The 12,295-nt window shown below is 44.4% G+C and overlaps 1 protein-coding gene across 1 annotated transcript in view; it reads right to left on the reverse strand.

Annotated features, from left to right (window-relative positions):
- Positions 1–5,708: 5,708 nt before the first annotated feature.
- LOC309364559 (uncharacterized protein) overlaps positions 5,709–12,295 on the reverse strand; it is a 31,653-nt gene continuing 25,066 nt past the window's right edge. Inside the window, exon 5 of the mRNA XM_081902131.1 lies at positions 5,709–8,796. Within this exon, the coding sequence (XP_081758257.1) occupies positions 7,250–8,796 (1,547 nt within the window). The 3' untranslated portion in view covers positions 5,709–7,249. The remainder of the gene's footprint in view (positions 8,797–12,295) is intronic.

Genomic DNA, 12,295 nt, shown 5'->3' on the forward strand with positions numbered 1-12,295 from the left:
TGCAGCAGTCTGATTGGTCTTAGAACAATGCAGCAGTATGATTGGTTGGCAGGAACCACCCAATCATGCTCCAGATAGAAGTGAATCCACAACCTGATTGGCTTACAGTAGAATTCCAGAATTAGCCAATCATGGGCAGCCCATTGTGTAAATAATGTATATAAAGCAGATACTTTGAGGGAACTTTCATTCATTCCTCCTCCGCACTATGAGCTGAATAAAGAGCATGAAATCACTTTGCGACTCTGAGTATATTTCAACCCTCCACCCCTACCCCAAACTGTAAGGTGCTGGGGACATTGCAGATTCTGCTTCTTTGTACCCCATAAAATAGGGTTGCTACCTTTCTTCTGGCGAATTACAGGGCGGTTGGGGGGTGATTCCTCCCCCCCCCAATGTGTTGCTGAACCGACTTCGAAGCAATCCATTGCAATCTGTCGCAGCCCAGCACGATGCCCCATCTTGCATTTCTCTCCCATCATCATCATTCCAACAATTTCCTCCATCGCCTCTCCAACCATTTCATTTGTTCAACAGAACTTTCCCTCCGGTTGACAGAAGAGAATCCTTTGAAACCCAGCTTGGAGTGTAGAATGACTTTCCCCAGTCTTCAGGTTAAATATGCTATAAAGGCTGTCAATTTATGGTGCTTCCTAACCAAGTTGGATTTGTGAAAGTTTTATTTATGGCTGAGTAATACATGCACTTTATTGGTAACTGTTGGGCTGATTATATTTATTTTCTCACCTAATCTTGTTTTCAGTTAATAAATAGGTTCTCAAATTGTATTTCTGTTCTATTCAAAACAATAGCTCAGCTCTTGCCAAGTTTCTATCACATGTATGTTTTTATTTAAAAGAAATATTTCCATTTTATTTACTGCATTCCAGCTCAGCCCCTGGCCTCTCAAGATCTTCCCTCCAAAACTTCGGAGGGGCTCCTCTCCACTCCCCCTGTTCGCCCCCCACAGCTTTTCTCACCTCTGCTGGTTTGCCAGCTATGCCCCCTTTTGGACAGAGGTGACTTGGCAACTGAACTCCAGGCTCTGGCAAATTCCAGGCTCAATAATCGCAATTTCTTCTACAGTGGTACCTCAGGTTAAGTACTTAATGCGTTCCAGAGATCCGTTCTTAACCTGAAACTGTTCTTAACCTGAAGCACCACTTTAGCTGATGGGCCCTCACGCTGCTGCCGCGCTGCTGTAGCACGATTTCTGTTGTCATCTTGAAGCAAAGTTATTAACCCGAGGTAATATTTCTGGGTTAGCAAGAGTCTGTAACCTGAAGCGTCTGTAACCCGAGGTGCAACTGTATATGGGCCTTCCCTGAAAGATGACTCAGAATCTTCCATTGGTCCAGATTACAGGCTGGGGTTAATTCCAACTCTGGTATAAATCCAGAGACCTTGTTAATCCACTTGAACCACATACGGCTTCTGAGTAAATGGTGAATGTCATATCAGCAGATTCCTTGAGACCACGAGCCCTTCCTTCAGATACACTTTCCTCCCCTCCTTCCTCTCTCCCCATATTCACACAAAGGTACACAGGGATTGTTTATTGTGAATTTATTCCTTAAACCATTAATGTCTATAGTATCTGCATTTTTGTACTTTTTATCATTCTCCATATATATATATTCTACATTGAATAAACAACTACAGTGGTACCTCGGGTTAAGAACTTAATTTATTCTGGAGGTCCGTTCTTAACCTGAAACTGTTCTTAACCTGAGGTACCACTTTAGCTAATGGGGCCTCCCGCTGCTGCCGCCACACAATTTCCGTTCTCATCCTGAAGCTAAGTTCTTAACCTGAGGTACTATTTCTGACTTAGCGGAGTCTGTAACCTGAAGCGTCTGTAACCCGAGGTACCATTGTATTTTTTTAAAAGGCAGTTTTCTTCACTTTCTTCCTAAAATGGAGCTGTTTACTGCTTTAATTCTGCCCTGTTCCAAAAGTTTCCATTAGAGGAAAAGCTATGAAGAATTTGCATGACTAGAAGTGCGTTAAGATTTTCAAAATGAAAACACTTAGGGGAGCTCAATTTCCCCCTTCCCTTTTTTAAAAAAGATAATCCAATATGGTTAAGAATATAGCATTTTTACTTATTCTATAAAGATGGACAGAAGCTGATGGTGTTAATCTGAATTAGTTGGTCTGCTTGCAACTAACAATATGTTGGAATGTTGCTTCAAGGTGTTCCTCCCTCCTCCAGGGGTTTATAAGCGAGGAATTTTATTATTTCTGAGTATGCATGTGTTTTTGTGCATGTGCATTTATAGGAAACATGGTGGGACACACCTGGAGAAAAGAAAGGAAATGCATCATTACCAACTACAATCAAATTACCCAACTGCTACAAAACAAAAGCAATGAATCCTGGTCCGCTTTCAATAACTGTTTTGCAGGATCTGATCCAAGGTCCATGGAAGGCACCATCTTGTACCCAAGAGCACCAGCCAGAAACCTACAGGAGTTCAGAAGCAGCACATGATGCTCAGGCCTGTCCCTGCTTTCCCACACAACATGCTTCCTTAGATAAGAGTGTGACCATATTAGGCCATCCTTTGGTCTGTTTTCAGAGATGAGATGAGCAAGAGTGGTGGAGACCGCCACTCCAATAGGCTTCTGAGAGGGGGAAGAGGAAGGGAGTATGGACCTAGATTTGTGGTGGCTTTAGATGGGACACACCCCAGAAGGAAGGAAGGAGCTGGGAAATAGTGGAACAACAGGAGCAAGATAGCAGGTGCTCCAGCCCTGAACAGAGACAGGAGTCTGTTGTGTTAGAAATATCACAGCAGCCAAGCAGCACGAAGTCTCTAGTATATTAGTGTCCCTGAAGCAAAGAGGTACTCGCAAAGTGTTTAAAATAAGATCAGCCAGACAGCAATGGAGAATAAGAAGGTGAGGTTTATTGCCAGGCAATAAGGTACCCAGTTGGAATATTTTCCAAAGAACTGGGACCCCGATTGACAGAAATCCAGAGGTCTTTATACCTGAGCAGAACACAGCAAATCATTGATCATGAGACAATCATGAAAGATTCACAATATTGTCAGCGAGAATCAGCCAATCAGCAAGCGGTTGTCACGCTACTTGACCCCCGGTCAAACCTTGGTCAGCACCGGATTCTAGTTCTGCTTTCCGATGCTCGCAGTGACGCTCTGTCTAATCTTTCCCCCAATTATGACAGGACAGGGAGCTTGGACATTTTGTGGTTTTGCTCTTCCTGTTCTGTGGATTAATTTAGCCTGTATCTGAGGGGATTTTGTACCAGAATCTCTGATTCACGTCTTTCCCCCTTGTCCGGGGTGCACAGATGTTTAGGGGAAAGGTCGGCTCCTACTTTGCTGTTTCAAGCAGTTTTGCAGTTTGCTAAAGCACAGCTTCCCTTTTGATTCGAAATGGATTATAAAGTACTGTAATCCTTGATTATGTGTAAGCATATATGAATATATTGATTATATTGATTTCTGATAACTGATTATGTGGATAGCATAGGGGTAGCCCTTCTTCCTTGCCTCATCCCCTCCTTCCCCTACAACCAGGTGTGCCCTTCGTGTCACAGAGCAGCAAACGCCATTTACCTTCCCACCGGAGCGGTACCTATTCATCTACTTCCACTTGGATGTGCTTCCGAACTGCTAGGTTGGCAGAAGCAGGGACCGAGCAACGGGAGCTCACGCCGTCGCAGGGATTTGAACCACCGAGCTTCTGATCAGAAAGCCCTAGGGTCTGTGGATTAGACCACAGCGCCACCCACATCCCAGTCCAGGGGTAGTCAACCTATTTCTACTTACCGCCCACTAATGCCTCTTTCTTGATGGTAAAATTTCCTTACCGCCCACCAGGACTTGATGGAAGGAGGATTCAGAACCCCCTACCGCCCACTTAGAATCCTGAAATGCCCACTAGTGTGCGGTAGGGACCAGATTGACAATCCCTGATCTAGACCAACCCCCTGCAATGCAGGAAAAACAACCCGACCTCTGCTGAAAAACCTAAAACAATGGAGAGTTCACCACCTTCCAAGGTAGCTCATCTCACTTGCAGTCAGAAATTTCTTCCTAAAGTTTAGGATTAGACGTATTTTTACTCCTTGCATAAAATACAGATGCAGGAAGAGTTGGAAAGCCAGGAACTACCATATTTTTCACTCTATAACACGAACCTGACCATATCACGCTTGTAGTTTTTAGAGGAGGAAAACAAGAAAAAAATATTCTAAATGAAACAGTGGATGCATGATTTTTGTGGTTCATGCTGTGGCCACAGACATGTGATCTGACAGTGAGTTTGGAGTAGCCCAATGCTAAAATCCTGAGGATCCATGTGGATCCATGCTTTGTAACCACGTTTTTGCTCCACTGCGGCCCCAGGCAACGGTGAGTGCGTGATTTTTTGGTGCAAGCTGTAGCCATGGACATGCTATGTGGTCTGATGGTGAATTTGGGGTGACCCAGTGCAAAAACCCTGAGGATCCATGTGGATCCGTGCTTGTAACCACGTTTTAAGTGGGGAGGGAAGGAAAAGCACTCAAGGGACAAGGATCACGCGTGGGGTGGGTGGAGAAGGATGCTGCTAATAATGCTATTTAGCGAGCTGAGTGGGGAGGAGATAGGGACAGAGAGCCTGCTTGCTTTAAAGGAGCCAACCGGACAGGAGCCGCTTACACTCATGTAAGCAGCTCCTCTCCTCTCCCGCTTTGCTCCTTTAAAGCAAGCAGGCTCTCTGTCCCTATCTCCTCCCCACTCAGCGGCTCTTCTCCCGCTTTGCTGTTTCAAAGCGAGCCACGGAGGAGGGAAGGAAGGGGAACCATGGATCCTCTGCTCACGACTGCAGCCGATCCCCCCTGCCACGCATAGGCATTCCCTCCATAACATGCACAGACATTTCCCTTTACTTTCTAGGAGGAAAAAAGTGAGTGTTATGGTGCAAAAAATACGGTAATTGTAATCTCGGTATTTACATGGATTTAAGTGAAAGAAGCTCTCCACACCACTGATTTCACCAGGCAGCTAGCCCAGTGAGCAGTTGACAGCCCCTCGTGACAGCAGGTGTATGATTTCTCCCATGTGAATTCTTGTATGAATTCCATGAAGTTTCACAACAGCGGAGCTCCAATTATTATTATTATTTTTTAAAATTTTATTATATTTTCCATGCTTATTACAGAACTGGAGAAAAATATTACAAAAAGGCAATACCGATAAAGAGTACAAATTGAGAAGGGGGGAGGAAAAGAAAACTTACACTATCTATTCAGAACCCCCTACCGCCCAGTTAGAATCCTGAAATGCCCACTAGTGTGCGGTAGGGACCAGGTCAGCAATCTACTCCAACCCCCTGCAATGCAGGAAAAACAACCAGGAAGTAATTGTAATCTCTGTATTTACATGGATTTAAATGAAAGAAATGAAAGAAGCTCTCCACACCACTGATTTCACAGCAGCGGTGCTCCAATTATTATTATTATTATTATTATTTAAAATTTATTATATTTTCCATGCTTATTACAGAACTGGAAAAAAATATTACAAAAAGACAATATCGATAAAGAGTACAAATTAAGAAGGGGGGAGGAAAAGATAACTTACACTATCTTTTGTTATTATTAAGATAAAGAATATGACATAAATTTAGATTGCAATTTCATGTTACAATTTAAAAAATCTCTTTATCATTAAACCCAGCCTCCCATTTATTCCTTAGTTCTTTCTACATAACTTTACTGCCATACCAAAATACTATTTTTTATATATATATTTTACACAGTTTAGTAATATTTATATAAGCAATTAATTCAAGACTGCTGAGATCACTCAAAAGTAGCTATAGATTTTAACATGGTATAGTTTTGTTTAAGATATATTCTAAAGGCCTCCCATTTTGATACAAATTCAGCTCTCGGTTTATTTTTTCCTGATAAGCTATCTAATTCAGCATATTCAGTCAATTTTTGAATCCACTCCTGTCTGGAAGGAATTATGTCGCTTTTCCAGCTTGATGGCTATAAGGACTTTCGTTGCCACTGTTGCATACAAAAAAATACCTTTAATATTTTTTTGAATATCTGAGTCTGATCCCCAACAGATATGCCTCTGGCTTTTTTATTACAGTGGTACCTCAGGTTACAGACGCTTCAGGTTACAGACCCCGCTAACCCAGAAATAGTACCTTGGGTTAAGAACTTTGCCTCAGGATGAGAACAGAAATCACACGGAGGCAGCGGGAGGCCCCATTAGCTAAAGTGGTACCTCAGGTTAAGAACAGTTTCAGGTTAAGAACGGACCTCCAGAACAAATTAAGTTCTTAACCTGAGGGACCACTGTAAAGGAAATTCTTAACATTTTTTTCTAATTCTGAATGGATTTCCTCCCAAAATTTCTCTATTTTGCTACATTGCCTCCATATATGATACAGTGAGCCTGTTTGATCTCCACATCTCCAACAGTTACTTTTGGCTCCTTTGTACGTTTTGGCTAATTTCCATGGAGTTAAATACCACCGGTGCTGCATTTTAAAAAAGTTTTCCCTTATGGCATAGCACGTGGTAAATTTCCAATTATTCTTCCACAGATTTTCCCATTGGGACATTGTTATAACATACCCAAAGTCTTGAGACCACTTTATCGCGGCTGATGTAACTTCTTCCTCCTCAACTTCCCAGTGGAGGAGACGATAAGCTTTAGAGAGAGTTTTACTTTTTGAGTTTATTACATTGGATTCAAAACTTGAGGTTTCCTTGGTGAACTCTTTTTTTCTACTTTAAATTTTTGAATAATTGATAATATTGGAACCAATCTGTAATAATATCTCGTAATTCCTCAAAACTTTTAAGTTCCAGTTTGTTATCTTCTTTTAAAATTATTTTATAAGTAGGCCAATTTCACAACATATTTTTTTCCTTCACCGCTGTGGCCTCTGCTTGGAGAGGCCCACCACGGGATTTTAGGCTCCAACAGATCTTTGTATTTCTCCCAAACTTTAAGAAGTGATCTCCTTACAATATGATTTGAAAAATCTGTGTGTATTTTTGCCTTTCCATAAATTCAATAAGCGTGCTAAGCCCAACGGTTATTATGTCCCTCCAAATCCAATAAACTTATATCTTGCAAATTAGCGGTGCTCTAATTAAACTGCTTTCCTCATTACAAGAATCTAAATACTACCCCCTCTTGATTCACTTATGCAAAATGAGTTGTGAAATCTGACCAAATCTTTTCCCACATTCCTAGCATAATATGGTTTATCCCATGTGAGTTCTTTTATGAGAAGTAAGCGTAGATCCATGTGCAAATCTCTTTCCACACTCCAAACATTTATATGGTTTCTCCCTTGTGTGTGTTCTTTTATGAGAAGTAAGGTTACCACTGTGAGCAAATCTCTTTCCACACTCCAAACATTTATATGGTTTCTCCCCTGTGTGTGTTCTTTTATGAGAAGTAAGGTTAGCACGGTGAGCAAATCTCTTTCCACACTCCAAACATTTATGTGGTTTCTCCCCTGTGTGAATTCTTTGGTGCGATGTAAGGCTTGTGCTGTAAATGAAGTTCTTTCCACACTCAAAACAGGTATATGGTTTCACCCCTGTGTGAATTCTTTGATGACATTTAAGCTGTGAGCTTTGAGTGAAGCTCTTTCCACACTCAACACATGCATATGGTGTTTCACCTCTGTGAATTTTTTGATGTATATGAAGGCTCGCATCATGCCGGAAGCTCTTTCCACACTCAAAGCACTTATATGGCTTCTCTTCTGAATGTATTCTGCGATGGCTAACAAGGTGTGTGCAGTTACTAAAGCTCTTTCCACATGTCTCACATTTATATGGTTTTTCCCCTGTATGGATTCGCTCATGCACAGTAAGGTGTGAACTCTGACTGAAGCTCTTCCCACACTCAAAGCATTTATACGGCTTCTCACCAGTGTGAGTTCTCTTATGTGAACTAAGGTGTGATCTATGACTGAAGCTCTTTCCACATTCCAAGCATTTATATGGTTTCTCCCCTGTGTGGGTTCTCTTATGTGAAGTAAGGGTAGCACTCTGAGCAAAGCTCCTTCCGCACTCCGTACATTTATAAGATTTCTCTCCTGTGTGAATTCTGTGGTGCAATATAAGACTTGAGCCTTGAGCGAAGCTCATTCCGCACTCCAAACATTTATACGGCTTCTTCCCTGTGTGGATTTTTTGATGTGATGCAAGGCTTGAGCTGTGACGGAAGGGCTTTCCACAGTCCAAACAGGTATACGGTTTCTCCCCTGTGTGAAGTTTTTGATGTTCTGTAAGGTTTCTCCTGCAACTGAAGCTCTTTCCACACTCAGAGCACCTATGTGGTTTCTCCATGCTGTGGACTTTGTAATGTCTTTTAAGGTATGAGTGGCGATTGAAACCCTTTCCACATTCTAGGCATTTGTATGATTCCTGTCCTGCGTGAATTTTTTCATGTGATTTTAGGCCTGAGCTGTCACTGAAGCTCTTTCCACACACCAAGCATTTACACGGTTTCTCCTCTGTGTGGATTCTGCAGTGTGAATTGAACCTAGATTTACTTTGGAATGTTTTGCCACATAAAGGTCTCTCATTTGTTCTCTTCCCCTTCTGATGTTTTTTCTGGACTGGGATTCGATGGCCGTTATCAGTCTGCATTAGAAGGCCTTCATACCTCCTATTTTCTTCTTGGTTTTCCTCTTGTGGTCTTGTTTCCTCTTGATCTTGAAAGGTCTTTCCTTTGACTTCATTCTTGGTTCTTTCTGATGAGACCCGAGAACAACGACTGTCGTGTTCATCACCTGCTAAAGTTAAGGGAAGATGACAATTAAAAATGTAATCCAAATCACCATCCTAGTGAGACTTTCTGTAACATCTGATGATGATGATGGTGATTTTATTATTTATACCCTGCCCATCTGGCTGGGTTTCCTCAGCCACAGCATATATAACACATCAAACTGCCCAATACAGGGCTGCCTTCAGATGTCTTCTAAAAGCTACATAGTTCTTTATCTGCTTGACATCTGAAGGGGGCCACCACTGAGCAGGCCCACTGCCTGGTTCCCTGTAACTTCACTTCTGGCAATCAGGGAACCAGAGCTGGACCTCAGTGTCTGGGGTTAGAGATGCTCCTTCAGGTCTACAGGGTCAAGACTGTTTAGAGCTTTAAAGATCAGCACCAACACTTTGAATGATGCTCAGAAACAAACTCTGAGCCGATGTAGATCCTTTAAGACCAGTGTTATATGCTCCTGGCAACTGCTCCCAGTCACCAGTTGAGCTGCCGCTTTCTGGATTAATTGTAGTTTCCGAGTCACTTTCAAAGGCAGCCCCACCTAGAGCACATTGTAGCAATCCAAGCGGGAGATAACCATAGCATGTACCACTGTGTGCAGGTAGGGTCTCAGCCTGTGTACCAGATGGAGCTGGTAGACAGCAGCCCCCAAATCCTGGCAATGCCCAAGTCACCATTAGAAAACATTCATTTCCTGCCTATCTTTAATCTCTGCTGGTCCAGAGCTCTGGCCCTGCAGCCCTCCTTGTTTTCTTGCCAGGGGAGCTTCCTCACCCCCAACATCTCCCCAGGCCCCCCTCTCCATTCCCTGGAACTCACCAGATCCCACTGCAGATCCTGGGAGGGAACATTCAAAGGCTGTAGGAGACAGCCTGACCAGGTCAACCGTCCATCTTCCCCCTTCCATCCTCGCTAGGTTTGCAGAGTAATAAGTAAGTAAGTAAGTAAGTAAGTAAATAAATAAATAAAATTAAATTTTATTTATTCCCCCTTCTTCCTGGTTCAGAAAACCGGGCTCAATGCAGCTAACAACAAATTTAAAACACTTAATTGATGCAACAAAAAACAGCATAAAATACAGTATAAAATGTGAATAACAATAAATTCAGAATTCAAAAATCAATTTAGGTGGAAATCCATCCACCTAAACATTAGATGATCACCAGGGCTAGCTGGCTAAGTTAGTCCTATTTGGGCCAGCGAGGAGACCAGGGGAGAATTAGCTGTGGGATCCCAGAGCAGGTAATCTTCATAAAAAGGGAAGGGGGAGGGAAGGAAGGGGAATAAAAGATCAGGCTAAGTTCAAATTGAAAGCCAGGTGCAATAGCTCTGTCTTACAGGCCCGGCGGAAGGAAGTTAAATCCTGCAGGGCCCTGGTCTCCTGGGACGGAGCATTCCACCGAGTCGGAGCCATCACTAAGAAGGCCCTGGCCCTGGTGGAGGATAATCTGACTTCCTTAGGGCCCGGGACCTCTAAACTATGATTATTCATGGATCTTAAGGTCTTCTGCGGGGCATACCAGGAGAGGCATACCAGGAGAATCAGACTCTTTCATCCTCCCTGAGGAGCTCAGAAGGCAAAACAAGCGGCATTTTCCTGGGACGGAAAAAGAAGCAAAGGAAGTCTCAGCAGCCCTGCAGGGAATTCTCCTGCCCTAGATATTCTCCTGCCGCTGGACATCCCCTCTGCAACAGTCCCCAACAGTTTTTAAACATGTTTTTTGTGATTCCAAATTAATCTGCCTGCTTCCTCTATCTTTCCTAAGGCCGGCATGGTACGCTCAGTAGTGACCTGAAAGTATATCCCGTTGAACTCAGTGGAGCTTACATATGAGTAAATCTGCAATGGACTGCTGTGCATATTCTCCCTCTTCTGACACACAGAAACCCATTGGTCCTCTTCCCCTCCCTTCTTCCAGTCAAGACCTCCTTGCCTTTTCTCCCCCCTGAGTCTTTTCTGCTCACTTGGGGGGTGTCCATCCATCCTCCCCCCCCCAACCCCCTGTAACTCAGGCAGAAGCAAAGGGAGCCTGCAGGGATTTATCTTGCCACAGAATTTCCTTATTTCCACTCCCCAAACCTCCATGCCCCCAACTCCATTCCCTGCCACTCACCAGATCTCTCTGAGGGTCCTGGAGGGGAACGGTCAGAGGTTGGGGGAGGCAGCCGGACCAGGTCAACCGTCCACCTTCCCCCTTCCATCCTCGCTAGGTTCGCAGGATCTGCCTCTTCCATCCTTCCTGAGGAGCTCAGAAGATGCAGGTTCGAGGGAGGGAGGGAGGGAGGGAGAAGCAAAGGCAGCCTCAGAGGTCCTGCAGGCATTTTTCCGCCCAAGATATTTTCCTGGTGAATGATAAGCCTGCCTAGGTGTGGACACCCACTTGCAGCGTCCATGATAGAAGAGGAGTGCCCCCCCTCCTGGACCCCACCATGTGAGGAAAGTGGAGTCACGCCTGAAAGAGGATCTTCTACCCACCATCATTCAAAACATTCCTTTTTTGGCTTCCTTCTTTCTCTGCCAGCCTGGAGCTGTGACAGGGCTGACCCCCACCCCACTTCCTCCCTCTCCCCAGCCCCACTTTAGGGGAAGGGGCTGTAGCTCAAGGGCGGAGCATCTCCTCAGCAGAAAGCCCCCGATCCAAGACCCCCCCTTTGGTCTAATCCTGCCCTCTCTACTCGACCCCTTTCTTTCCAAAACATCCATGCCTCCCTCCTCCTCTTCCCAGAGCCACCCTGCCCCCTTTCCTTTTTTGGGGGGGGGGTTCCTACCCCACCCTAAAACACCCTGCCCCCCGCCTCGCCTTCTTGCCTTGCTCTCCTCCTGGGGCGCCCCTGCAGCCCTCGAGGTCCTTTGCTCTCCCCGCAGCTCTTTGGGGGCTCAAATGTGGGGTGCCGCCCCATGCATGCTCCTCCCCCGGAGGGCTTCTCTCCTGCTCTGACACGGGAGCCCCCTCCCCCCCCCAAAAAATATATCCCTCTTTTCCTACCTTGCAAAAGGCACAGTCTTCCGCGCTGCAGAACCTCCTCCCTCGCAGCTTGTCACATGTGACAAACGGAGGAGGAAGTGACACTTTTCCTCTCCCCCAGGAAGTCCAGCGTCATAATATAATCGCTGCCTTTAACCCTTGAAGAGCCAGTATCCCCCTTCACCCTTGTTAGGTACTGAATTGAATAGGATCCAAACTGCAGCAGTCTGATTGGTCCTAGAACAATAGGATCCAAACTGCAGCAGTCTGATTGGTCCTAGAACAATAGGATCCAAACTACAGTCTGATTGGTCCTAGAACAATAGGATTCAGAATGCAGCAGTCTGATTGGTCTTAGAACAATGCAGCAGTATGATTGGTTGGCAGGAACCACCCAATCATGCTCCAGATAGAAGTGAATCCACAACCTGATTGGCTTACAGTAGAATTCCAGAATTAGCCAATCATGGGCAGCCCATTGTGTAAATAATGTATATAAAGCAGATACTTTGAGGGGACTTTCATTCAGTCCTCCTCCGC

This window comes from Podarcis melisellensis (genome assembly GCF_964234715.1).
Source record: "Podarcis melisellensis genome assembly, chromosome: 2".
NCBI lineage: Eukaryota > Metazoa > Chordata > Lepidosauria > Squamata > Lacertidae > Podarcis > Podarcis melisellensis.